This window comes from Acomys minous (genome assembly GCF_964271855.1).
Source record: "Acomys minous genome assembly, chromosome: 3".
NCBI lineage: Eukaryota > Metazoa > Chordata > Mammalia > Rodentia > Muridae > Acomys > Acomys minous.
In genome coordinates, this window is record NC_140485.1 from 94,269,642 (window position 1) to 94,297,536 (window position 27,895).

Below are 27,895 nucleotides of genomic sequence, written 5' to 3' on the forward strand. Positions count from 1 at the left end.
ATGTTTTGCTTGCACTGTTAAGTTCCTATAACTGTGGTCAAATAAAAAGATTATGAGAATAAAATCAACTAAACACTGAAAGAGGAAGTTAATTAAGGGCGTGTCTGTGTGTGACTAAACATGTAAAAGTGTTTGTGGTGCACCAGTTTCCAGAAACAAACATAAACAAAAACAATCGACTGGAAAGATAGCCCAATGGTTAAGGGCATTGGTTGCTCTTCCCCAGGACTAGGTTCAAGTCCTAGCACCAATATGGCAGCTGACAACGGCTGACTATAGTCCCGAGGGAATCTAATACTCTCCTTCTGGCCTCTTCAGGCACTGAACACATGTGACACACAAACACCATTGCAGGTAAAATACCCATACACATTAAAAATGAAAAATTAATTTTAAAAATTCTAACAGCCTGGGAATGGATCTATGTGGTAGAGTACAATTCATAAAACAAATGCTTTTTAAAAAAAGTATCCATTTGAGGGGGCTGGAGAGATGTCTCAGCAGTTAAGAGCACTGGCTCCTCCTCTAGATGACTTGAGTTTAACTTCTAACACCCACACAGTGGCCCACAACCACTTGTAGCTACAGTGCCAAAGGACTCAATGCCCTCTTCAGGCCTCTGTGGTATCAGGGTATACATGCAGACAGAATACCCATACAGATAAAATTAACTTTTAAAATAAAATTCACTAAATTTGGTATTCAACCTAAAAGGTGAGCCCCTATGTGTAAGAAATGACTAGTAAAAATGAAGATGTCAGCCGGGCATGGTAGTGCATGCCTGTAGTCCCAGCACGGGGAGGCAAATACAGGCAGATCTCTGTGAGTTCAAGACCAGCCTGGTCTACAAAGTGAGTCCAGGACAGTCAAAGCTACACAGAGAAACCCTGTCTCAAAAAAATAAAACAAGCAAATAAACAAAGATGCCTACTTATGTAACAAAACTACTAATTTATTTCAAAGTACTCTAATGGCAATGCCTAAAAATGTCCCTTCTTTCCATACTAAAAACTCTTTCTAGCACCAAGCACCAAACTGTTTCATCTTCAGAAGTCCTGGACTGCATCATTAGCTTAACAGTGATGGAGCATAAGATTTCATTCAGAAAGAACATTTGTTTTTTAAGATAGCAAGTTTATAAGTTTTAACTGAAATAATACAGTAAAAAGGAGATGATATTCAATGGTCTCTCTGGAAACCTATGATGGAATCTCCATCTCAACCCAACACCTTCATTTTTAAAGAGTAGTTAGTTCAAACACTCATCAATCTGTAAATAAAGATCACACCTGTAGGCATAAGGTTACCGTGTAATTCAGATGCTGATTTCTGTACCCTCCATATCTGATTGCAATCCTTGCTCTAAGACTCTCCTGTCTGAAAGTTGTGTAAACATTGCTCCCTGGTATGCCAATATAGCAGCTTACAGCCAACTGCTGATCAGGGGAGAGATTAGGGGTGAACTTCCTGTCAGCCAGGGGAGGAGGAAGTAGGGAGATTGAGCCATGGGAGAGGTCCAGGAGACATCAGGAGAGGAGCTGGACCAGGAAAGCAACAAGCACAAGGATCTCTGGGATATACACTGGGAGGAAGCCAAATTAGCTTTGAGGGTTAAAAATAGAGAAATAACTGCTAAGCTATTGTGTTGTGAAGCTTATTATTAAACAAATATAAGAGTCTCAATTATTTGTGTGATAGCTGGGTTAAGAGAGAAACACAGTTTTACAAAAATAACTTTAACACACCTATTTCTCTGTAGCTACTACAGAGGGAATAATGCTGGATTAAGAGGGTCAGATATTTGCTGTAAAATCCACTTTTGTCCCTCAAAAAAGCTTTCAAGTTCTCTTTCAAAAATCACTAGGGACCAGACATGGTGATGCACACCTATATTCTCAATCCATAGGAGGCTGAGGACGAAGGGTCTGAAGTTCAAGTCCAGCGTGAGCAACAGAGCAAGTTCAAGGGCAGCCTGAGAGACACAACTGAGAACCCAGTCTCAAAAAGGAAACTTAGGAAGTCATTTTGCTAACCTGCAATTATTAAACATTTCATACAAAATACTCTCACTTTCAAATAATAAAATTTGATATTTGCCAAAGCATGTGATGTAGACTTTTTAACTATTTGCAAAGTAATTTCATACCACAGTCTGTTTGGTTTGTTTTTAAGAAGTAAACACAACTATTTGAACAAAAAAGAACAGCATCTAAATGCTGACTCATGGACTACTTACATCTGTTGCTCTGGTCCCATTAAAACCCTTAAATATTAAGAGTCACTAGTACCTTCTTCCAGGGTCTCAGGAATTTTCATTCTAGCAAGATGAGACAGTAAAAGAACTCTGGCCTTGAGGCTATATGGACAGGTAAGCGGGGGCTCATTCTTCTTTAAATTTATGCTGCCAATTTCCCTGATTAGCTAAGAAAAATAAAATAATTATTCAGAAACATACCATGAATCATTCACTTTTGTACTTTATTGCTCATCAAAGAATTTGTAAGATCAGCCTAACCTGTGGTATTAAAATATTATCTGTTGGCCTGCTTGTGGCATCTTTATTATATTGAGGATCAAATTCAGAAGCTCCAGCTAAAACCATGATGAGACCTATGGGAACAAACAAGTAGAATGGTAACTAGATTTTGGTTATATATTGATTTCTCTTCCTCAGATTCTTCCTTAATCCTAAAGTAAGACACTTTCCTAACCATGCACAACACTGAAAATCATCCAATCTCCACTACTGACAAGTATATTTCCCACTCAAACAAACAAACAAAAACATTACTTTTAAAAATGCACACAGTTGTTCCAAGTGGTGTAAGTGTTCATCAAACTAAGGACACAAAAGCAACTGGAAAAATTAAGATCACTTAAAATAGCATGTTTCCATACTAAGCATGTGTTCCACAGAAACCTGCTGGAAAGCATTAGTACTTCATGTGATGTTAGAATGTTACATGTAAGTTACATGTTACTTCAGCTAAGTAAGGCTGGAAATCATGAATTACCAGAAGTGAGACTCTCTTTATTCTGTGACTTCTCAAACCCTTGGAGACTTTTGTAGAAGCACACATGATTCCCTGCCACAAGTATTATCCTAAAATAAAAGCTCTCTAAGGGCTGGCACTATGATCATCAATCTCACCTTCACCATGAATCTTACAGAAAACATATCCATGATAACAAACAAAAAGTGGGGCAGCACAGGTGCTGTAGAGTGGCGAGTACAGTTCTGTCAGGTCCTGGCCAAATGACCAGGGCAGCAGTCTTCAGATTTCTCATTGTACTTTAGTTTCTGCAGACGTGCCCAACACACACCATGCACATTAAAGGTGTGAACTATTACTATCAAAAAGAAAAAAAGAAAAAAAAACCCAAAATTTTTTTCTTTGAGATGGTCTCACCATGTAACTTTGGCCTGGAGCTCATATGTACACCAGGCTGGCCTGAAACTCAGAAAGATCTGACGGCCCAGATTTCCAAGTGCTGGGTTTAAAGGGTACACCACCACACTAGGTGCAAATATTTTCATGGGGGTGGGGGTGGGAGCGGGAGGGATGGGGAAGAAAAAGAAAGAAAGAAACCACTGTTCCAAAGACAAATGAAGGCTAGGTTAAGTAAGTGCACCAGCTAAAAGTGCTTTGTGACAGAATTCCACGAGACATCAGTATCCCTTGGCAAAACACATGAAATATTTTTGTAAAAAAGTAAGTTCCTATACTAGTATTTCAATCCAACATAACAGTTAACATGTATGCACAATAGAAAGTAATAGTCATTCTTTTCTATAGGCTACATACAGCAAAAGGTTTCACAGGCATTTTTGTTCGATTATATCATATATTTTTACAATATCGGCCTGTCCCTTTCCAGCTAGTACTCTTCCTTTTCCCAGATAGTCTTGCTTCAACTTTTGTGACATATATGTATCTTTGTACACACACACACACACACACACACACACACACACACACACGCCTATATATAGGCATGTATATGGATATTTATGATTTTATGTGTACACACTTTAAATCTAGGATACACTTGAGAGAAATCGTGTAATATTTGAAAGGCTCTGGCCAGAAGGCAAACACGGCTCTGGCAGGCCTTGCCCTCTCCTCCATTCCGCTGTCTTGCTATATTCCTAGAGCTAGCCACCAAGGTCTAGTCCCTTATTTGGCCACTTCCTTCTCCCGAGGCTGACTACCAAATTCCAGCTAAGTATTAAAGTCAACAATAAAAAGCCCCCTTTGGTTCATCTAATTAACATGCCCAATTAAAATTAAACCCCTCATCTTTATGTGGGGTTTCCCCTTTTACCTTTACAAACCACCACTGCCCATGGGCGCTATCAGTCTCCTCCCAATCCAGGGTCTGTCCCTTCTCATCCTTGTCCTCTATCTCCTCTGTCTCTACTGCCTACCCTCTGTCCCACTAGAGCAAATAAATATTCTTTGTGGTCTTGGGGGTCCTGAACCGATACCAATCTCTTACAATATCTGTTTTGAGTCTCAATTTTTTTCACATAATACAGTTCCTATTTCATCAACTTTCCTGTAACTGTCCTAAGTTCGTTCCTCCTTATGGATAAACTTTTTTTCATTATTATTATATATACTGCATCTACTATATCCATTTATCTGTTGACAGGTGCCTAGGCTTATTCTGTAACTTGGCTATCGTAAGCAATGCCACAGTAAGCATGGATGTGCAGGGATCTGACTTAGATTCCTTTTGGTATATTCTCAGAAGTGGTACAGCTTACCATATGATTATTCTATTTCAAGATTTCTGAGGAATCTCCATGCTAATTACTGTAGTGGCTGGACTAACTTACATTCTTACTAGCAACTGCACCGTGTCAGCTTTTGTTCGTTGTTTTCTTGATAACAGCAATTCTCACTAGAGTAAAATAGAATTCCTCTTGCCTTTGAAACACTGAATTCCTGGCTGGCTTGTAACTCTCTATGTAGACCAGGCTGGCATGAAACTTATGGCACTCCTCCTACCTCTGCCTCTTCAAGTATCGGGGTTACAGGTATCTACAATTACACCAGGATTTTTAATTCCCTGCATGTTCTAATATTCATCCTCTCTCTGTTATACAGCTCCCAAACATGTTCTCCATCTTGGAGGCCACCTTTTTACCATGTAATTGTTGTCTTTGCTATGCAGAAACATGGTAATTTTATACTCTCATTAGTGACACAGACCAGCCATGGGGAGAAGGGAACCTTAGCTGAGGAAACGCCTAGATCAGATTGGCCTGTGGACATCTCTGGGGGGCATTTTCTTGACTGCTGACGGAGCAGGTACCACTCCTGGGCAGGTGGGCATAGGCTGTATAAAAAATGTCACTGAATGTGAGGCTGAGTGGAAGGCAATCAGCAGTGGTCCTCCTGGTTTCTGATTCAATCTGCTGAACTATAAAATGAAATCTACTGCAGAGTTAAGAAATGTATAGCAACATATAAATTACGCAGAAAGCAATTCAACAAACAGCAGTTACTTAACTTTACTTACGTTTCATATCCATATTTCGAGTTTTATAAACAAAGTATGTATAAATTTGTGTTGTACGTATTAGAATCTGGTCTCCACTATATCGTATTGACCGATACCACCAAGAACCCTAAACACAAATAAAATCAAACAAGATATAAAGCATGAAAAGTGATGAATGTTAAGCTTGATGCAGCACAGTGTTTTTGTGTGTGTGAATCTTCCAAACATTTACCAAGACCATGAAGTGTTTGTGAGCTTGTTCCATACTTAAAATAATTTAGTTAATAAGCACTTACATTGTCAGAAACCTAAACACAAGCACAAATCATGATTAAAATACTTTAGATTTTAGGCAGAAATTGTTTAATAGATATCCAGGACTAAATCCAGCCACTGCTATAAACAAATAAAAGTGGTTTCTAACACAATTTTCTAATAAGCATTTGATAAGTACAGAAGCCATTTTATAGCTGACATGGTATTTTCATGCATGTTCTCATGAAATTGGATCTTATACAACAATCCTATGAAGAGGTCAAGACTGACGTATAACAGGACTCGTGGACCCACACAAACTCCAGGATCAAAAAGAACACAAGGCACAAAAGAAATAAAATGAAATCATAAGATTTTTGGTAACTTTGCATTATAGTCCTACAGTTATTCTTTAAAATGAGGCTGCTAAGGACTGGGCATCTGCCTTAGTGATTAGGACCAAGCACTGCTCTTGTAAAGCACTCATGTCTGTTTCCAGCACCCACAGAGATAGTTCACAAGACCCCCAGCTCCAGAGGATCCAAACTCCCTTCTCAACTCCCCGGGACACCTACCCTCATACACATATGCCCTACACACACATACTAAAAAATAAAAATAAGCTGGGCGTGCTGGAGCTTTAATCCCAGCAATCAGGAGGCAGAGGTAGGCAAATCTCTGTGAGTTTGAGGCTAACCTGGACTACCTATCAAGTTTCAGACCAGCCAGAGTTAAGGAGTAAGACCCTGTCTCAAACAACAATAATAGTATCTTTTAAAACATGAGGTTGAACGAATTAAATTCTAATAATCAAAATCTTACAGAGCAACTACCCCTCAAAAAAAATAAAAAGAGGTAGAACTTACTACAACAACAGGAAGGATAACCATAAATGCCAATCCATACACAAGTAAAACCTAGAATTCAAGAGAAAATAGTTATGCCTTGGTGAGGTAAGTGACAATAATGTTCAGACTTACAAGGAGGACCCAGTATTAAAAACACCCTGTTATTTGATCCTATATAATGAAAACGTCTTTTTTTTTTTTTTTAAACTTTGTGGATGGAATAGCAGAAGTACAGATAGATCACATACTCTGTCCTGGGTCATATAGGTAACAGCATTATTATATCCAAACTCTAGAGCTTCCAGTCAAGCATTTTCTATATTCACACCTTAAAAGCAGTGCTGTGAAATAAATTATGAGCCCTTACAAACTAACTCCTGTGCCTAACCATAAACGTGCCATTTCAGTATTTTTATTCAATAGTTATTACTGAATTGTCACCTGAAATTTGTCAGCTATCTTTCTTTTTTTCTATTATTCCCACAGTAACCCTCAGCTGGACAGATGCACTTACAAGCAGCAAGTATAGAGCTCTGAAGATTACCAATTTTAATGTCACAAAATAGCCATTTTCAAAACATATTCAGCTAAACTGTGTATAGTTTGCTTTTAAGGTTTCAAAAATCTCCTCAGAGCAACAAAACTTGATAGGTAAAGGTGCCTACCACCAAGCCTCTCGGGCTGAGTTCTAACCCACCACCCACATGGTAGGAGACAACCAACTTGAGCAAGTCATCCTCTGACCTTCACACCTATGCTGTGGCCTGGGCAGACCCACACACACATACATACACACAGAAAGAGAAAATACATTTTAAAGCAATAAGAAAAAATTCTATTAAAATAAAACAGCTCGAAGTAACTACTTTTGTAAAACCTCAAGTAGTGAGTCATTATGTTTCAGAGTTGCAGGAACTACCATTGATGGAAATCTGCCTAATACCCCACTGCCTCCTAATAGAAATTATTTCATTTGGCATAGTAGCTTAGCTTGAGTAAAGGTGAAAAGAATAAGTTAAAATATGAATTCACCTTACATAAATGTAGCTACCATAAAATCTAGTATTCTCAAACCAAAGTAAGACATTAACCCAAAATACTTTCAAAGTAAATTAGTATATCTTGAAGGTTTCATTTAGAATACATTGTCCTTAAAAAGCAGTTTAATAATGGGACCCAATTCTTTTCTTTTGCTATGTAAAAATTAGCTTTCAAAACAGTAAAAGACTAAATAGCATGCAGATTTTCTTTGTGAGAGCTTTCATTATATTACACCCTATATACAGTATATAACAAAAGTACATCAACCACAGCAGAATAGGACTGATTTAAATGTACTTACCAGAATTGAATTTTTCTGGTCAACTATCCAAGCTGGCAAGGCAATTCCAAAGCTTGTAGCTGAAATAAAATAAAATGAATCATGTTTCAAAAGACTCTTCCAATTTAATTTACCTGTATTTCAAATTTATGTTTCCTCACCATTTCCCCCCAAATCTTTAAGATTAGATTAGATATATTTCCATTATACAAACTTAACAGAATGCATCTAGGCTTGTATAACTTACAAGAGAAGAAGGCATGAGTATCACTGCAAGTTCACGGTCAGCATGGACTACACAGTGAGACCCTGTCTCAAAATAAATAAATGAACATATGATTGTTACAGTGTGTATATGAAACATCATAGTTTTCAATGGTGAAACTTTTCACACTTAGTTTCTTTTTCCTAAAAAACACAAATTCTTTCCTGCCTTGAATTTATATATGCTATGAAAATGCAAGAATTTAATAAAGAAAAAATTTCTTGCATGTCTCTTAGTGTACACGTGCATGCATGTCTATATGTAGAGGAATATATTTTTTTAAATGCAAATGCCATGCATATAGAGATCGAAGGTCAACATCTGATGTCTTCTTCAATGGCAAAGTTCGATTTATTCATCTAATTCATGGCTGTAATTTTCATACCCATAAACTGAGAAAAGTCTCTTATGAAAATAGCTAATACTTTCATAATATACAATACTACCAATATAACCGCACCTTGAGGCCCATCTGGATTTCCAAATTCTTCCCAATTTTTCCGAGACTCTTCATCTGTTAAACTACGACGAAGAAAAAATAAGATATCAAAATTAGAAAGCCATACATCAAAATAAGTACTCAAATGCAACAACTTTATTAACCAATAAATTCCTTTGTTTCTTAGATTTACTTCCGGTGTGTGTGTGTGTGTGTGTGTGTGTGTGTGTGTGTGTGTGTGTGTACACATACACACAAGAGTAAAGTACCCACAAAGACTTTGGAAGTCCCTGACCTGGAGTTACAGGAGGCTGTGAGCTGTGCAACCTGGCTGGAACTGAACTCTTGGGTTCTTTCGAAGAGTGCTAAGGACTCTTTTTGTTTATTTTGTTTTGTTTTGATGCTTTTGTTTTTCAAGACAGGGTTTCTCTGTGTAGCCCTGGCTGTCCTATACTCACTTTGAGGACCAGATTGGCCTCGAACTCAGAGAGATCCGCTTGCCTCTGCCTCCCCAAATGCTAAGATTACAGGTATATGCCACCATGCCCGGCTGTGCAAAGCACTCTTAACTGCTCCAGAGTCCCACACCCTCCCCATCTGCAGCAAGGCTGGGATGTGGCTCACTCTGTAAAGTGCTTACCATGCAAGTATGAAAACTGGAGTTTAGAGTCCTCAGTACCATATAAATCTGACAAAGACACGGTAGCCCACCTATAACCCAGCGCTCAGCTGGCAAAGACACGATCTACCTGGACCAAGCTGGCTAGCTGCTGTCTGGATTTAAATGAAAGGCTTTCTCAATAAGAAGGTGCACAGTGATCTGGGGTAACACCCAACACCAACCTGCCTCTACATGCATGTGCACCCACATGTGTAAACACACACACCACACAGATATATATTTACCCTCTTCAAAAGGGATTAATAACACAATGAATCAAAAGCAATCACTTTGAAATCAAAGAAGGGTGAGAGAGTGCAAGCGAGAGAGAGTGAAAGAGAGAGAGAGAGAGAGAGAGAGAGAGAGAGAGAGAGAGAGAGAACATGAATATGTGTGTGAGTGTAGGAATGTTCTATTATCAGAAAATGCTACTAATTCCTAGATTTTGGTACAAATTCCTGGTTAGCTCAAGCTTAGCCAGTTAAATCAGATGAAATTCAAGGCTACTTTCTACATTTTCTATGATTAAGAAAGATTTTAAGTGGTTTTTATTTATTTCTTTACAGTCTATTTTCTAAATTTTTTCCAATGCACATACTACTAATTTAATAATGTTAAACACTTTCTACAATATAGTACTTCCTTCCAAAACAGTGGCCTTGTACTCTCAAGAGCAAAACATCACCTGTAAAACTTCACTGTGTGGAGAAAGGCTCTTCTGAACCAAGTGCCAGGAGAACTAGGAAAATACCTCCTACACAAGAGTGTCTCAGGTCAGGCAATATAAAAGTGACAGAATAATTTTCAATGCCTAAATAAAATGTAAGTCCAGATCTGACCAATAGCCAGCTCAAAGCACAGAATTAAAATGGCTTTACTTCAGATCCCAGAACAGATCATAAAAAGCACTATATGAAAATCTCAATTTCTTCAAAACCTAACAATGCTTTGGAAACAAAGACTATAATTACTCAAACCAATTCTAGGCAGGAAGAACAGAGCCAGAAGAATCAGATTGCCTAACCTGAAACTCTGCAATTGAGACACAGTAATAAAGACAGCATGGCACTGTTAAAAAACAGACATGCAGATCAACGGAACAAAACAAAAATAGCGAGATAAACCCAGATTTGTGAACACCTAAGTTTTCATAAAGGTGTCAAAACATACACCAGGGGGAAGAAGCCTTTTCAACAAATGGTGCTAGCAAAAGAGGATATACACCTGCAGAACGAAATTAGATCCATATCTCACACTCTATACACACACACACAAAACAAACAAAAACCTAAAAAACAAACAAAACCTGAATCAAAGACCTTATTTGAAATCAGAAATGCTGACTATGCTAAAAGTACAAGAAAAACACTTCCATACAACAGATACAGGCAACCAATTTCTGAATACAACCTCCAGGGCACAGGAAACAGGCCAGAAAACTGACAAATTAGTCTCAAATGGGATCAAATGAAATTAAAAAGAATTCACAGCTAAAGAAACTATTGACAGATGGATAGAGATGCTACAGAACGAGAGAAACTCTTTACCAACTACACTCCAGGCAAGGAGTTAATTTCTAGAATATATAAAGAACACAGGACAAGATATGCCCCTTTGTCCTCCATAACATCCAGTCTTTCGCACTACAATTCTATTAGGTTTGAACAAAGGAAAGAACAGGATAAAAGGTAACTAGGAGGAAGAAAGTAGACTTTCCCACCACTATAGAGAAAGGAGTTATTTTCCACACTCTACCAGCTCTGCACCCTAACTCTAGGGGTTTTTCTTGCTCCTTCCCAACATCACCAGACTAAGAGGAAAGAAAGAAAGAAAGAAAGAAAGGAAGGAAGGAAGGAAGGAAGGAAGGAAGGAAGGAAGGAAGGAAGGGGAGGCGGGGGATACACATAGCCAATAAAGATATATATTGTTTAACATTTCTAAGCAGGCCTGATGGTGTATGCCTTAATCTCAGAGGCAGAGACAGGCAGTTTACAAGTTCCAGGTCCTAGGGCTTCCTAGTAAGACTGTCTCCAAAAATGAATAAAAGAAAACCTTTGCGATTTCATCGTACCCTTGTTAGAAGGTACTATCAGGAAAACAATGACAACAAAGGCTGGTGAAGACATAAGCAGAGAGGAGCCCCTCTCTCCCCACTACTGTTATTAGGGTGTAAACTAATGCAGCCACTATGGAAATCAGGATGGAAGCTTCTCAAAAATTTAAAACTAGAACTGGCCAATGACCCAGTTACAGCACTTCCGGGTACACTCTACATTTTATTACTACATAGATAATGGCATATCCATGTTATCAGTTGTTTTGGTTTTTTTTTCTTCCAATACCAAGGAAATGGAATCAGTTTAGATTGCCATCAAAAGAAGAATGGATAATGGAAATGTGGTACATTATTATTATTAACCTAGATATAATCATAAGAAAGATATATTATTATTGTTTAAGAAACCTTGTGGGCTAAGTGTCTAGTTCAATAGAGTCCTATCAAGTATACACAAAGCCTAAGGTTTGATTTCCTACAACTCAGGGGGTGGGTTGAGCTATATTATTCACATATACATGCACAGACATCTTTGAATTTATAAGCTTTTTCTTTCTCACTATATAGCCCTAGCTGGCCTGGAACTCAATATGTAGATCAGTGTGTCCTCACACTCAAAGATCTTCCTGCCTCTGCCTTCTAAAAGCTGGGATTAACTATGTACACTATCCTGTCTCTAAGCATAGCAGAGTAACTCCTCTGAGAGGCATCACCCAGCAGCTGATGGAAACAGATGCAGAGATCTACAGGCAAACATTAGACACAGCTCAGAAGTCACATGGAGGAGTTGGGGAAGCTAGAGAGGTCAAGGAGTCAGTAAGAAGACCTACAGAGTCAACTAGCCTGGGCCCATGGGGCTCAGAGCCTGAACCACCAACCAAAGAGTATGCCCTCTGGAAGATGTGTAGCTTGGTCTTCATGTACCAAGATTAATGTACCAAGACAGGTTGGTACCCATGGGGGCCTCTCCCATCTCTGAGGAGTAGAAGAGGGGAGAATGAGTGGGTAGGATGAGTGGTGGTGGTGGTGGGGACTGGGAGGAGACAGGGAGAGGCTTTAATTAAGACGTAAAGTGAATATTTTTTTTAAGATGCACACTATCGTGTCTAACTGAGAAGCTTGCTGGGTATTTTTTCAATGGTATTTGTGTCTAAATGTGTGCATATGTGTGCTATATGTGTCCACAGAAACTAGAAAGGATATTAGATCCTCAGAAGCTAGAGTTGGAGTTATAGGCAGTTGTGATCTTCCTTGTGCAAGTGCTGGGAACTGAACTTGAGTCCTTTGGAAGACCAGCAAGTGCTCTTAATTTCTGAGCCATCTCTCCAAATATACACCCACCTCCTTTTTAAAAAAAAATATGATGACATTCCACTTTGTAGCCAACTGGCCATGAACTTATGATCCTCCTGCTTCAACCTCCTGAGTGCTGGGATTGCAGGTGTATGAAGCTGTAACCTGGTTTGAATAACATTTCCATGTACACTTTCTAGACAACAGTATCTAATATTAAAATTGTTCCCTGGGTGCTAATATTCCAAGAGAAAAGTTAACTGGATACTTTAGTATCCATATATGAGGAGGAGTTAGGGTTGCATAGTCTATGAACTATTTTTCTTTTCTTACCAAGTAAATAACAGATGTAACAGCAAGCTCTGAGTGATATGAATACCAGAAATTTGGATACTACTATATGAAATGTCCAAAAGGACATTTATTTCATTTAATAGTTGAAATAATTGTGTTTTGGACATGAGAGTCACTGAATTAATAGTTTTGGTTTTGGTTTTCCTTTGAGGCAGGGAATTACTATGTAGCCCTGGCTAGAATGTGGCCCATGCTTGGTTATGGCGTCTCTTCACACCAAAAACAGTCACTGAGACATAATTAAACTTGGCAAAATCACTTCCCTAAATGCAAACTCTGAGTTACTTAAGGTTTAACAAACTACCACCTTAGGGCTGCTGTGTAGGTCCACAATTGTCATGTTCAGATATACCTGGGTAACATTTAATGAAAGTATGTGTCACTCATTTCACTTACTACTTTCTTAGAACAGAAAAGCACCTTTCCGTCTTTGTTTAAGAAGTGTAGCCGGCCCTATGATACTTACGCTGCATAAGCTTTTGCTATCCTCATGAACATAACTTCATCGCCACCTTTATCTGGATGATATTTAAGTGATAGCAAGCGATATTGTTTCTTAATTTCTGCTACTGTTGCTCCCTAAAAGGAAAAGCTTTGTTAATACATAAGAGCACAATGCAATAAGAAATAATCAATCCTATTTTTATCTTAAACCATGAACTATTCAACATTTTGACAAAAGAAACTAATATTTTTTCTATACATCTTATTCCCCAAACTTGATCTGATACATATAAATCTTTTATCACTATTTATTTTTAATCAGGCACTTAACTATATGGCATGCAATATCCTGCAATGATGATAACGGTGGTGAAACCATGTAACTCCACATTTAAATAAAACTACACTGGCTTTACATATACCAAAATAACCAATAGTAAACCTTAAGTGCAATTCAAAAACCATCAAACCAAACATTAGCCTCCTTCAAGGACTTGTCAGTACTTTAATAGTAAGTAAATATTTTTTAAAAAGAACTAACCTTGCTTCTCAATCTCACTTTTTATCAATAATTTTTAGATCATTTTTATTTCCCCACATCTTTTTATTTATACTCTTGATAACCATAATGATTATGTAAGATTTTTTAAAAAACGATACTGGGCAGGAAAGATAGCTCAGTGGTTAAGAGATCACAATGCTCTTAAAAGGGATGCAGAAGTCTAGTTCCCAGCACAAATGGTGGGTAGCTTCAAAGAATCCAATGCATTCTTGTGCATAAATACCCTCTACATATATACATAATTAAAAATAAAATCTAAAAAAAATTATTTGAAAAAGAAATGAAATAACAATCGATTATATGTAAACCTTTCTTTTACAAAGCAGAAAACTAAAAAATGAACATGTTCCTTAACTTGTATCAACCTCAAAATCAAGCCATCCACTGAAGAAATAAAAGTTTAAAACTACCACAACAAATCATTATATTCAACCTAGCAAGTTAGATGTTCTAGGACACAGTACTCCAGACCTCATTCTCTCTCTTCATTAACTTCTTATCAACCAAAATCTCACCAAAAGAATAACTCAAGGATTACCTAATTGAAGTGATAATAACAAGAGCTTCTTACAAGATCCCCCAACTCAGACTTAAGACATTGCATGTGTCAATCAACATGAATATTTTTAAACTATAGTAACTTCTCATCAAATATTCTTTAACAGTTCACCAGTTATAAATACTAACTAGTAGCAATTGACAATACAACAGATATATTCAAATTATAATTAGGTCTTATTTTAATTAAAAAAAAAATAAAAAGAGTTAAATGACAGGGGTGAAGAGATGGCTTGGCACATAAAAGCTTGTACTGCTTTCCCTGAGGCCCCGAGTTCAGTTCCCAGCACCCACATCAGGCAGCTTATAACCACCTGTAATCTGCAAGGGATCTGACACCTTCTTCTGGGCTCCATAAACACCCGGGTACACAAACACACACACACATAATGAAAAATGGAAAGGAGAAAAAAAAAGGTTTATGAATCAAAGTCTGATTTCATTTGGAAATGTCTAATTTGTTTTAAAGTGTAGACTTTTAGTATTTAAGAGACTATTAAGGGGCTGGAGAGATGGCTCAGAAGTTAAGAGCACTGACTGCTCTTCCAAAGGTCCTGAGTTCAATTCCCAGCAACTGCATGGTGGCTCACAACCATCTGTAATGAGATCTGGTGCCCTCTTCTGGTGTGCAGGCAGAATACTATATACATAATAAATAAATAAATCTTTTAAAAAAAGAGAGAGAGACTATTAAATTAATGATTATTACATAAGACTACTACTTACAGGATCCAAATTTAATACTTCGTAAGGATTGTACTCCTGATATTCTCGGTCTGTTTTAGAAACTTTGTATGCAAGGAATAAGAAGAGTGCCCATCCTGCAAGCAGAACTATTTTCCTGTTTACAGAAAAAAAAAAAACATAAATAAACACATCTGTATAGCTTTCTATAAGATTAAGGAATAAAATTATCTAAAGTAGTTCCACACCACTATGCTACTGTGCCACACTACTGACTCAAATTTGTAAACTCCTGATACAGCAAAAAGTATAAAAGTGTCTTTTTCACATGTGAATTCTCTAAAATATGGTAGAGTGTTTTTCATGTAATAGATGTTTTTAGTTACTACTTGCAGAATACAGAAATAGTACTAAATTTATATAAAAAGATTACTCTTGACCTAGAAAGTATACATTTAATAAAATGAATTTTTAAAAATTGGTCAGGTGGCCAGGCATTGTGGTGCACACCTGTAATCCCAGCACTCCAGGAGACAGAGGTAGGCATGTCTTTGTGAGCCGGTCTATAAAAGTGAATCCAGGACAGCCAAGGCTACACAGAGAAATCCTGTCTTGAAAAACAAATAGACAACAACAACAACAACAAAAATTAGTCGAAGTGTACAAAGATGAATAAACAGCCTTCTTTAAGTTATAAGGTTTGGGGGGCTAGAGAGATGACTCAGAGGTTAAGAGCACTGACTGCTCTTCCAGAGGTCCTGAGTTCAATTCCAAGCAACCACATGGTGCCTCACAGCCATCTATAAGGTAATCTGATGCCCTCTTCTGGTATGAAGGTGTACATGCAGGCAGAGCACTGTATACATAATAATAAATAAATCTTTTTTTAGGCAGGCATACAATAAAACATTTTATAGCTAGCCCATAAAAAATGTTCATATTAAAAATAAAAAAGAACATTTTAAAACTAATTTTTTCTCTCTTGAGTGGTATATAAGCATCTTAAATGTGCTTATAAAATATGTAAACATTATCTTATATATAAACTTACATATAAATATAAATATTATTATATAAATACAAGCATCTTTAAATGTCCATCAATGAATTACTAGGCAAAAAAAAATTAATTTTAATGATTCAACCAGAGTAAAATACTTTCTGGTATCTGAAAGTAAAATCTGGCATGAAAGACTTTTTTAACATTAAATTTGAAAGGGAAATAGTTTTCAAGCTTTGTAAAACACAATCCAATTTCTATAACCGAAACGATGAAAAATAAGAGTATGAAGTAATCAGTAGCTTTCAAGCTTTGTAAAACACAACCCAATTTCTATAACAGAAATGATGAAAAAATAAGAGTATGAAGTAATCAGTATCTTTAGGTGATGATATGTAGTATTATCTAGACCTTTTATATGACAATTTGTTACAATGAATAGGATTTATTAAGCAAAATATAAAATTTATCAAACAAAATTGACATTACTGGATTTAGGAACAGAGAAAGTACCTAAAAGCAGTGTCTAGGCTCCTGTTTCTACCACTGCTCTGATCACGTGTTTCCTGCCTGCTCCAGGCAAGAACTCTCAGCCCATGCTTCTGCTCTTTGGCAGGAACCTAGCTTTAACTCACTTATCATGTGGAATGAGCCTTTCCATCTGGAATCATCCAGAACAGTTTCTAACTTGTCGGCTTACCTGACTTTCAAAAACAGATTTTTATACCTCAGTGTTCCATAAGCTTTCCTCACAATCCTTTATTTTCTCTCTTGGATCTTTGTGCAATTCTCAATCCCCATGTATATGTGTCCACCTACACAAACTCTATATTCATCCTTCAGCTAAACTAAAATGTCCATCTTTCAAAAGCAGTCCTTCACACAGTTACAGCTACAAAGCGGCACAAACAATAAACTTTTCTCCTGTGACTTGCTGCAAATTCCTTGGGCACCTGGCAGGTGGAACTGAGAAATACAAGTTTCTTTCCTTTTGGCCAAACAATAGTCTAAACCAAACACACACACACACACACACACACACACACACACACACACTCTCTCTCTCTCTCTCTCTCTCTCTCTCTCTCTCTCTCTCTCTCTCTCTCTCTCTCTCTCTTTGAGAAAGGGTCTCATTTAGCCTAGGCTGCCCGTAAACTCACTATGCATGGTCCTCCTGCCTCCACAACTCACACAAGTGCTACTCAGGCAGGCATGAGCACCATACCTGGTTTACCTGGTGCTAGGGATCAAACCAACGGCTCCCTGCGTAGTTGGCAGCACTCTACAAAGTAAGTTGCATCCCCAGACATACTTTAAGGCTTTTTAAGGGTCTATAATTCAGGCTGTTTTCTAGCCCACATAAATGCCCACATACATGCCCAGAAAGGAGAGAGAACCCTATGTAGAACATCCCCCTCTCTGTCCTGACCATATACGGGCAAGGAAAGTTTAGAATATAAGCAACAGAACAAATCTCACTAGCTCAACTCCCACCATTGTTACACATCAGTTAAAGGTTTGGCAAGCTGCTTAAGTCTTATATACAGCAAATCCAACCTCTAGGATAGGTTTGACTATTAAACGAGGTTTAGAATGTTAAGAACTTTGAAAGTGACTCAAAGGGAGTAAATAATAATTAACTCACGGTAGCTACGGGCTATGACTAGTAACTCTTCCCCAAATCTCAAGAGCTAGGGATCTAGATCAACAATAGAACACTTACCTAGCATTTGCAAGGTTCCACCCCACTACCACAAAAAGAAAGAAAGGAAAGAAAAAACCTTACCTACACTTAGAACCCTCTCAAAAAGATTTTGTCTTGGGCCAAGTCAGGAGCCCTTCTGCTCTTCTGTAGCAAGACCTCTCCCACGCCTTATCATACAGAGTAGAAAAAGATGGTAGAACCAGGGTTGAGGAGTCAGTTCTGGGGACACACCTAAGAATCAGAATTCTTATCTCTAGCACCCACATAAAAGCCAGGCAGGTGTGATAGCTCACCGAACCCCAGTGCTTGAGATGGTATCCATGCCTGGGGCAAACTTGCTAGCTAAGACTAGCTGGACAAACTCCATGTTTAGCAAGAACCCTGAATGATAGTTTTAAATGTCAACTTGCCACAATCCTGATCACCTGAAAATAGAGTCTCAATTCAGGGACTGCCTAGATCAGATTGACCTATGAACTTATCTGAGAATCACCTTGATTAGTACCTGACATAGAAAGGCACAGCCCACTGCAGGCAAGCACCATTTCCTTGACAGGAAGCCCTGAGCTGCATAAAGACAAGAGAAATCTAGATGAAACTTAGCTAGCAAAAATGAAGGTAGAATTGGTAGACTTGTCTCACTCTTCCCTGGACTGTGCCTAGCAAAAGAAATAAAACTAGACCACCTGCACCTCAGTACGTAGAGAGTAATCCAAGAAGATACTAGGTTTCAACCTCTGGCTTCCATACACAGACGCATGCATGTCAACTGTAGACATGCACTCACATTCGCACACACACGCACAAGCACACCATGCACAAGCACAAAAAGATGTAGTGGATCTCTGAGAGATGAGGGCTAGGGGCTAATGAGATGGGTTAAGAGCACATATTGCTCTTGCAGAGCACAAAGGTTGGTTCCCAGCACCTACATCAGGTGGCTCACAACTGCCTAGAACTCCATTTACAAAGGATTTGACACTCTCTTCTGGGTGTCAAATATGTATGTACATATAGGTGGAAAGACCTCCTCCTGACATGATGCCATCTGCCAAGTTGTGATGTTGCTCCAAAGGTCACAAACAATGGGGACACTTGACCTTGGGCTTTTAGCCTCTAAACCTGAAGTAACTTAAATAAGTCTTGTTTCTTTATCAAGTACCCAAATCCAAGTATTTTATTACAGTAATAAGGAAGTAAATGAACTAACATATTTACTAAGTTTATAGCAACTGTTTACTTGGCAGACCCTAAGGTTCACATCTTTGAATCATAGTTTGTTAATCACAGTATATCTAGCACCTTCTCTACCTGACTCATACTGTTTAACTGTAGACGCGATGATTACATGTGAAACCAATAATAAGGATAATTTAAAGTAGGAAATCCTAAACATGAAAGTAAGTTTGTTAATACTCCCAAAATCTGAAGAACACTTGAAGATGCTACTCATACACAGTAACTCCTCGCTTTGACAAAATCTAAAAATCTAACAAACCTCATACAACAGGGATAAAAATGAAAAACCACAAAGACAAAGCAAACATGAGGAAAAGAACAAAACATCCCAAGTAGCTAAACTTTTATCAGATGCTTCATATTTGACATCTGTTCTCAGAGCCAAGAAGAAAGGCTTGTGACAGGCTCACCTGAGCTATTCCAATCAATACACCATATTCCTGTTTTCAGAGTGCCAAAACAAAAGGGAAAACCACAGTAACTATGCTATGTGTCCAATTTTCTTTAAAAATATATTTTCTCTAAAAAGACAAATATTCCCTTACATGTAGATTCAGTAAATTAACTTATAAAGTCTTCTGTATTTTTTAACCATATTTTAAATGTAATTTGAAAGCAACTTCCAGAAAATACTTGGCTTAGTATCAGAGATACTGTCCGAAAAGAAGCACTATATAATATAAAGTAGAAAAAGTTTTCATAATTTCCAATTTTATCTAAGTTGTAACCAGAATCTACTTAGTCATTCTCTGACCTTCATTTTGAGTTAGAGAAATCATTTATTTCTTACTGAAAAGGCCTCCAACTTTTTTTTTTCCTTGAAAACTGAGGTACAAAGCTGATGGGAAGACTCATGAGGAAAAGCATGTGATTCAGAAGCCTAGCAATCTGAATTCAATTCCCAGAACCCTCAGAAAGATGTTGAAAGAAAAAAGCTAAACAATCCACAAAGCTGTCCTCTGTCCTGCACACATTGATATAGAGGCACATGTATATCCACATACGCATCACACACACGTACAATGAATTTAAAATTTAAAAAAACCAAGCAGAGTGTAGTGGAACACACATGAAATCTCAGCACTCTTAGAGGCAAAAGCAGGCAGATCTTTCTGAGTTTGAGGCCAGCCTGGTCTACAAATCGAGTCCAGGACAGCCAAGGCTATACAGAGCAACTCGGTCTCAAAACAACAAAACAAAAAAAGCAAGGAAACAAACAAACAAGCAAAAAAACCCAACCAGAAACAAAAATGGAGGTGTAGGTGCCTGAAGCAAAAATGCATTGGGGGGTTGAGCTAAGAAGCAGAAATATCAGCCTAAACCTGGGAGTGGTGGTACAAACTTTGACTCCTCAGGAACTTGGCAGATAGAGGCAGGCAGATTCCTGAGAGGCCAGCCCGAGCTACACAGCTAATCTCAGAAAGACACGCAGGGGGTGTGAAGAAAAAGTATGTTTATAAAATTTTAATTTAAAATGAGAATAAACAGCAAACGTGGACAGAACAGTTTGTTGGTCTTGGAGCTAACTTTGCCTTTAGCTTCACATCACTGAATAAAAACCACTGAAGCCCAGACTCGCTCTCTATGCAAAAATGATCCTTCCCTCTAAAATCTTATTTCAATCCTCTGAAGTAATACAACTGTGTTTAAAACCATCCTCATTATTCAAAACCAGACTGAAAATAACGTGTTCAACTCTCTATCTACTAGATTTTCCTTCAAGCAGGCTAATGTGGTAATTCACCAGACACTCTCCTCCAGCTCCCGCCACGGACACTAGTGACCGACAACGTGAAGCCAGTGGACAGCACACACAATCAAACACGTGCTGGTGGCTTGCCTAAGCAGCAAGCCTGCCAAAATTAAGGGGGATGAGGTCCTGTTCCACCACTATTCACTGCATGATCCTGGCCAAATCAACTCACTTCTTATCCTCAGCTTAAGGGAAACCATAAACACCTTAAGTTAATACAGAATCAAATAAACATATTGAGCAACTGGCAACACATGCACGACATTTTATTTACCACCTTAAAATACACATCTGATCATGACAGTCTTTGAAATCTTGATGATTTCTATAGACCTCAACATAAAACTCCAGTCCTGGCACATGATGTATACTGCCTTCACACAAGAGCTGACTCCCACACCCTTTTCATTTTGACTTCTAATTTGCTCACAGCTCTCAAACTTACAATTTCTTCACAGCCACACATGTAAGCCATCCTCGGGTTCTCTAATTCTTGTGACTTAGCAAAGAGTAAGTACTTAGTATGTTTTGTTATTGAAATCCATTACTTACTTTACTGTAGGAATAATATTTGGCTGGGGTTTTAATAACCGTAAACGATACCACATACATCTTCCATATACTTTTCTGATATTCTTTAACCGAATTTGCTCTGTCAAGAAAGAAAAGATGAGTTAAAATTATTAACGCTAAACCAGTTAATGTCATACTAAGCTTCATTACTACCCTAACATTTTGCCAAAACATCAAGTCCTGCATATTTATATAATCCTTGTCAAAATTCATCAGCTATGCTAAGGTGTCTATCACATCAAATAATAACTGGAAATTTTTAATTAAGAAACAAATGTTTTTCATGTGAAGCTTCTCTAAAAATTTTGAAACTAATCTGAACCTACGGTGTCTTGATCATATAATCAATTATCCTATTCTCTCCTTGTACAGAACAAAAAAAATATAAAAGTTAAAATATGTTTATTTAGGAACCAAGGAGGAGCAATATTCTTCAAGTATGGAAACAATTACCTGATAAGCTACAGTCTAACCAACAAGGTTCAGAACTTTATCTACTGAAAAATGTAAAACTAACAGAATTTGTAGTTTTAACATGAAAATCAACTCCTAGCTGAAACAACAGTGGACAATAAAATCCAGTATCACAAGTTTTAATTATTTTATGTTAAATGGGAAAGTAGGTCAAAACTGGAAGAACTTAAGATGGGTTTGTGTAAGAGTTGTGACAAAAGTTATTTTGGTCACTATGAAAAGTTACAATTCGATGAAAAAATTCAATTAAAAAAGTTTTCCCCAAGACCAAGGTTACTCTGTGTAGCCTTGGCTGGCCTGGACTCACTTTGTAGACCAGGCTGGCCTCAAACTCAGAGATCCAAGTGCCCCCCAAATGTTGGGATTACAGGCATGCGCCACCACACCTGGCTTCAATTAAAATTTTTAACCAAACCTAAAATGTCATGTACTGTTTCACTAAACTCTTTGATTAAATAATTCCAGTTTAAGGCGCTGAAGAGATGGTTCAAATAGGCTGTGAAGAAGCTCTATGACCCCAGTGCCACTAAGTCAGCATAGCAAAGCATCCTTATGAAAAGAAAAAGGCACGCTCAACTCCCACAGCTCCTATAGTCACAATGCCTGGGCTGTTCCCAACAAAGCTAAGATCATGAAACCTCAGTCCCGCTGAGCTAATTCTGTTGTTTTTGTTTTCTTGGGTTTTGTTGTTATTTGCCATATTTTTAAAGCATATATAAAACTGACACCCCTCATGAGATAATAGGTAAGCAACACAGTTTGGCACAGAGGGCCAATAAGGTACTCAGTAGGGAAAGGCACTGACCAGCAAGCCTGGCATCCTGTGTTCCATCCCTGGGGCCCATATGCTGGAAGTAGAGAAACAGTTCCTATAGGTTCTCCTAACTTCCATGTGTGTGCCAAGGCATGCACAAATAAACAGAATTTTTAAAAAGACTTTGGCATATATCTCTCATGTTTGGAATTCTTTAATACCACATTGGGGGCTGAAATGATGGCTCAGGGGTTAAAAGTACTGGCTACTCTTCCAGAGGATCCAGATTCAATTTCCAATACCTACATGGCAGCTCACAACTATCTGTAACTGCAGTCACTAGGGAACTGACACCTTCTTCAGTCCTTTGAGGGCACTGTCCACACATGGTTTACAAGACAAGATGCAGGTAAACACCCTTACAAGCCAAGAGTGGTGGCATACACCTTTAATCCCAGCACTTAGGAGGGGGAGGCTGACAGGCAAGCAGAGGCAGGCAGATCTCTGTGAATCCAAGGCCATCAAACTAGCCTACAGAGGTAGCTCCTGGACAGCCAGGACTAAATAGAGAAACTCTGACTCACAAAATAAAAAACAAAACACTTTTACATTAAAAATAATAATAAAAACAAAAAATCCACCAAAGAGGAAGTTCAACTGCCCTATTAGCAAATAGTGTGACAAAGGCATTTATTGTGCTACCTGGCAGGGGTACCAATGTAATGAAGACAGAAGGAGGTAGAAGAAGAGGTGGTAACAGGAGAATCTTATATATGCAGGTAGTCAAAGTACCAAAAACTAAAATCCAGTTTTCCCTGTCAGAGAAGAAAGTGGGGAGCGGGGGGAGGAGAAAGACTAAACCTGGACTGTTAGTCTGGAACTCAAGGTACCAACATGAATCAATATAGATATACTGACACTGCATTCTCTAAAAATCCCTTAGAATTTCCTACCTCTGTGTACTAAGAGGGACTCAGACAGCAAAATCCTAACAGCTGTGATAACAGTACCCAGATTTTGGCTTCTAAACAATAGGAACGAGAAATCTCAATACCCAGAAACCAAAAATCTCTATACCTTCCCACCAAATATTAATTACCAGAGGAAAGAATGTCTTTCCAATATGGAAGCATGCTTCCCAATAAGGTAACATCATCACACAAGAAACTAGTAAGCTTCTTAAATGACATCTTGAAGTGGGGAGGTTATCCTAGAAGGTGCAGGTGTAATGAGGCAGTGCCTCCACAGGAGAGCTAAAGACAGAAACTGAGGGAACAATGACCCCAAAGGTCAGACTGACGCTCTTTTGAAGATGTGTAAGGAGCCTTAAGTCAAAGAATACAGTCTCTAGAAGCTAGAAAAGGCCAGCAAATTCTATTTCAAGGTCTCCAGAAGGAACAGCCCTAGCAATATCATTACTTTCTAGTAGACCCCACTGTACTTCTAGCATCTAAAACTATACAAAAATAAATCTGTGTTGGTTTAAGCCACTATGTGATGATGTTACAACAGAAAAAAAACCTGATAGACAATACTTTAAGTGAGCAGTGAACAAACTGAAATTACACACCACCTGACAAAATGCAATGAAAAGAACAGACTCATCAGATATAAAATAAGTTCATTCTACTAGATAATTGGCCTGTAATATTTAAAGTCAGGAGACAATAATGAACTATTCCAGACTAAAAGGAAGACTAAAGACACATATCAACTAAATGTAATGTATAGTTCTGAATTTGGATTTTTGCTACAAAGAAAATCACTAAGACAAATGACAAAAGATAAAGTACTGTTAAAATTTCCTGATTTTCATGGTTAAATTATGAACTTAAAAAATATATCACTGTACAATTTTAATGTTTTTCATTAACTTTCAATAGACTTCCATTTTCAAGTATAAAACTGAAAAACCCTTTATAAGATTTTATAATAATAATGCTTAAGTCTATGTACCAGACAGCTTCATCTAATCAAAGGAAGAACATATAAATGGTCTTCAGCCTTGCAAAATATGTACCCACACCTATAAGCCATGCCCTCCAACCCTAGAAATAATATCTTAGCCTTTTGAAAGAATATTTCAGTCAATCAGTAAGTATTATAAAAGGCAGCTGCATGTTAACATAATCGTATTTAAATTTGCAGCACAATTAAACATTCACAGAGCACATTCCAAATTTGTACAGTGACCTCAAGTCAAAGAAACCTATCCTTTTGTAAGTATTTTTTTTACACTAAAAAAATTTTTATTTTATGTATCTGAGCGCCTTGCTTGCTCGCAGGCACATGCATGCTTTCTACCTACAGAGGTCAGAAGAGGGCATCAGACTCTCCTGGAACTGGAGCTGTGGATGGTTGTGAGCTGCCATGTAGGGCTAGGAATCACAGCAGGGTTCCCTGCCAGAATGAGCACTCTCAACCGCTGCTCCATCCCTCCAGACCCTAACACATGGGTCCTAAAGCAACTGTCCCTTAAAAGAAAAGGCCGCAAGTTTTCCCTTTATACATACATGCTATGAAAGAGAATATAAAGCTAGTTGTTTTTCTAGTTCTAATTCTGCCCTCAATTTTCTGGTTTTGGTGATGGCTAATTACATAATATATTTTGATACTGAAAGTGTAAATGTCAAGCTCCACAGGTTACATTCCAAATACCTATTCCAACCAGAATTTCACTATATTGTACGAACTTTTCGGTCTGGTCAGTTTTGGCCTGTAATGTTTTTACTTATTTACAAGGTAATTTTTAATAAGGTTTCTAAAATTAAAGAAATATATAGGAAAAACCTATCATTATAACCTAACTGGCAAAAACTATCACCTGAATAGAACTGTCAAAAAAAAATCTGATTTTATTTTCAGTTAAAATAAGTATATGAGTACATCTTTGATAATTTAAAGACTATGAAAACTACCAAGAAATAATTTTTAAACATGCCTGTATGTAAGTTACCAACCTTAAAAAGAAAATGATACATGCAATATATTACAAGATATTTAAAAGAAAAAAAAAAGATGTGTTGCTTTTTTTTCTTTCTTTTTTTTTTTTTTGTTTGTTTGTTTTTTCAAGACAGGGTTCTCTGTGCAGCCTTGGCTATCTTAGGCTCGCTTTGTAGACAAGGCTGGCCTCGAACTCACAGCGATCTGCCTAACTCTGCCTCCCAAGTGCTGGGATTAAAGGAGTGAGCCACCACACCCAGCATGTTGTTTTTTTCTAAGTAGTAATTCCTTAAGTACTTCCTAATTCTTTTTTTTTTTAAACTATTTAATTTATGTATGCTAGTGTGAGGGTGTCAGATCTTGGAGTTACAGACAGTTGTGAGCTGCCATGTGGAAGAGCCTTTGGAAGAGCAGGCAGTGCTCTTAACCACTGAGCCATCTCTCCAGCCCCCATTACTTCCTAATTCTTAAGGTGTCCAGAAAATAGTGATAAGAATTAAAGATAACATTCAGCATTCCAAGAAGTTTTTGGGTTTTGTTTCGTTTTGTTTTTCCAAGACAGGGTTTCTCTATGTAGCCTTGACTGTCCTGGACCCACTTTATAGACTAGGCTGGCCTCGAACTCACACCTGCCTCTGCCTCCTGAGTGCTGGGAATAAAGGTGTGCGTGACCATGACCGCCTGCACCCCAAGAAGTTTAAGAATGTCAGTTCTAGTTATCTGGGGTTTCTCTACATCTCACTAACACTGTATTACCTCACTTGGGCAATACCTGTTAACTGTCTACAGTTTTTTAAATCAATTTAAAAACAAAAACAGGTGTGGCGGTTTGAATGAGAATGTCCCATAGACTCAGATGTTTTGATACTTGGTCCCCAAGTGATGACACTGTTTGGCCTTATTGGAGGAGGTATGCCACTGGAGGTAGGTTTTGAGACTCTAAAGCTTCTCACACCATTTTGAGTTCACGCTCTACTTCCTCTTTGGAGTTGAGGATGTACAGCCTTAGCCTCCTGCTCTAGCCTACTGCTTGCTGCCATGCTTCCCCACTATACACAGGCTCTTATCCCTCAGAACCATAAGCCAAATAAACGTTCCTTCGATAAATTACTTTAATCACAGTGTTTCATCACACCAATACAACAGACAAGCAAGTTTTTCTACAACAGTGGTTTGTTTTTCCAGAATGTTTGAAAAGAGGGAAAGCATGAGATATTACAGAGTGGAAAACTGAGAATCACACCTCTAGACCACAAATAAAAATGGTCTAGTCTAACCACAGAATAGAATAACAGAAACCAAAGGTTCCTTTACACCTTTCTTTAATTTTATTTTTCCATTACATTTTTATTTGGGAAGTTTTTCTTTTGTCCTGGCTGGTTTAGAATCATTTTTATATGGAAAAGACATAAGTGTCACTATTAACTTGCTCACCATGCCCACCACACAGCCCACGATCAGATTAATCTAAATGGGAACGTAGATTTGGGTTCATCTACCTGGCAAATGCTGACACTGAAGAAGAGAACACAGGAGGTAACTAAGCACAGAGTGCATCTTGTAAGAGCAGTGTGAGGCCACCCACCACCAGAAGCCTCCCAATCCCCGGGAAGCATTGACAAAATTGCAAGCTATTCAAATAGATCAAGAGCAAGACTGTCTTCCTAAAGCTAGCAACTGACTGGACAGCAGCATGTAATTATGCAATACATTCACCTACTTTAATTTTCTTTCCTTTTATGGTACTAAAACAAGTACTACAGAACAGGAGTTTTAAGCCTCAGCATTAGTGCTATCTTGAAGTCAGTTCTTTGTTATCAATGGCTAGCCTGTACACTATGGTTTATCATTATAATGTATTAACAGCTAAGTGCCAAGAGTACCCGACTGGGGCACCGGGTGGGGCTGGAGAGATGACTAGTGCCCAAAACCACTTACTGCTGGGTTCAGTTCCCAGCAAGCTCATGATGGCTCAACCATCAGTAACCCCAGTTGCAGGAGACCTGAAATTCCCTTGTGACCTCTCCAGGTTTTGCATAAAATGGTGCACTAACATACATGCGGACAAAGCAACACACTAAAAAGGAGGCGAGGGGGGGGGGGCGCCGTGCACAAAGCACCACTCCAGACACTATTGAATGCTGCCTGGAAAACAAAACTGCTTCCAATTTTAACCTCTCCTTCTCATAAGGAGTTCATCAAA

General features: G+C 38.1%; 1 protein-coding gene across 2 annotated transcripts in view; it reads right to left on the reverse strand.

The window, feature by feature from the left end:
* The window catches only part of SEC63 (SEC63 homolog, protein translocation regulator), a 70,111-nt gene that overhangs the window by 25,341 nt on the left and 16,875 nt on the right, over window positions 1-27,895 (reverse strand). For both annotated transcript variants that reach the window (XM_084776087.1, XM_084776086.1), the window contains exons 2-10: window positions 21,501-21,600; window positions 15,294-15,408; window positions 13,470-13,582; window positions 8,661-8,722; window positions 7,957-8,015; window positions 6,633-6,683; window positions 5,530-5,638; window positions 2,516-2,610; window positions 2,289-2,421 (exon numbers count right to left, since the gene is read on the reverse strand). In XM_084776087.1, coding sequence (XP_084632213.1) covers window positions 2,289-2,421; window positions 2,516-2,610; window positions 5,530-5,638; window positions 6,633-6,683; window positions 7,957-8,015; window positions 8,661-8,722; window positions 13,470-13,582; window positions 15,294-15,408; window positions 21,501-21,600 — 837 coding nt within the window. The remainder of the gene's footprint in view (window positions 1-2,288; window positions 2,422-2,515; window positions 2,611-5,529; window positions 5,639-6,632; window positions 6,684-7,956; window positions 8,016-8,660; window positions 8,723-13,469; window positions 13,583-15,293; window positions 15,409-21,500; window positions 21,601-27,895) is intronic.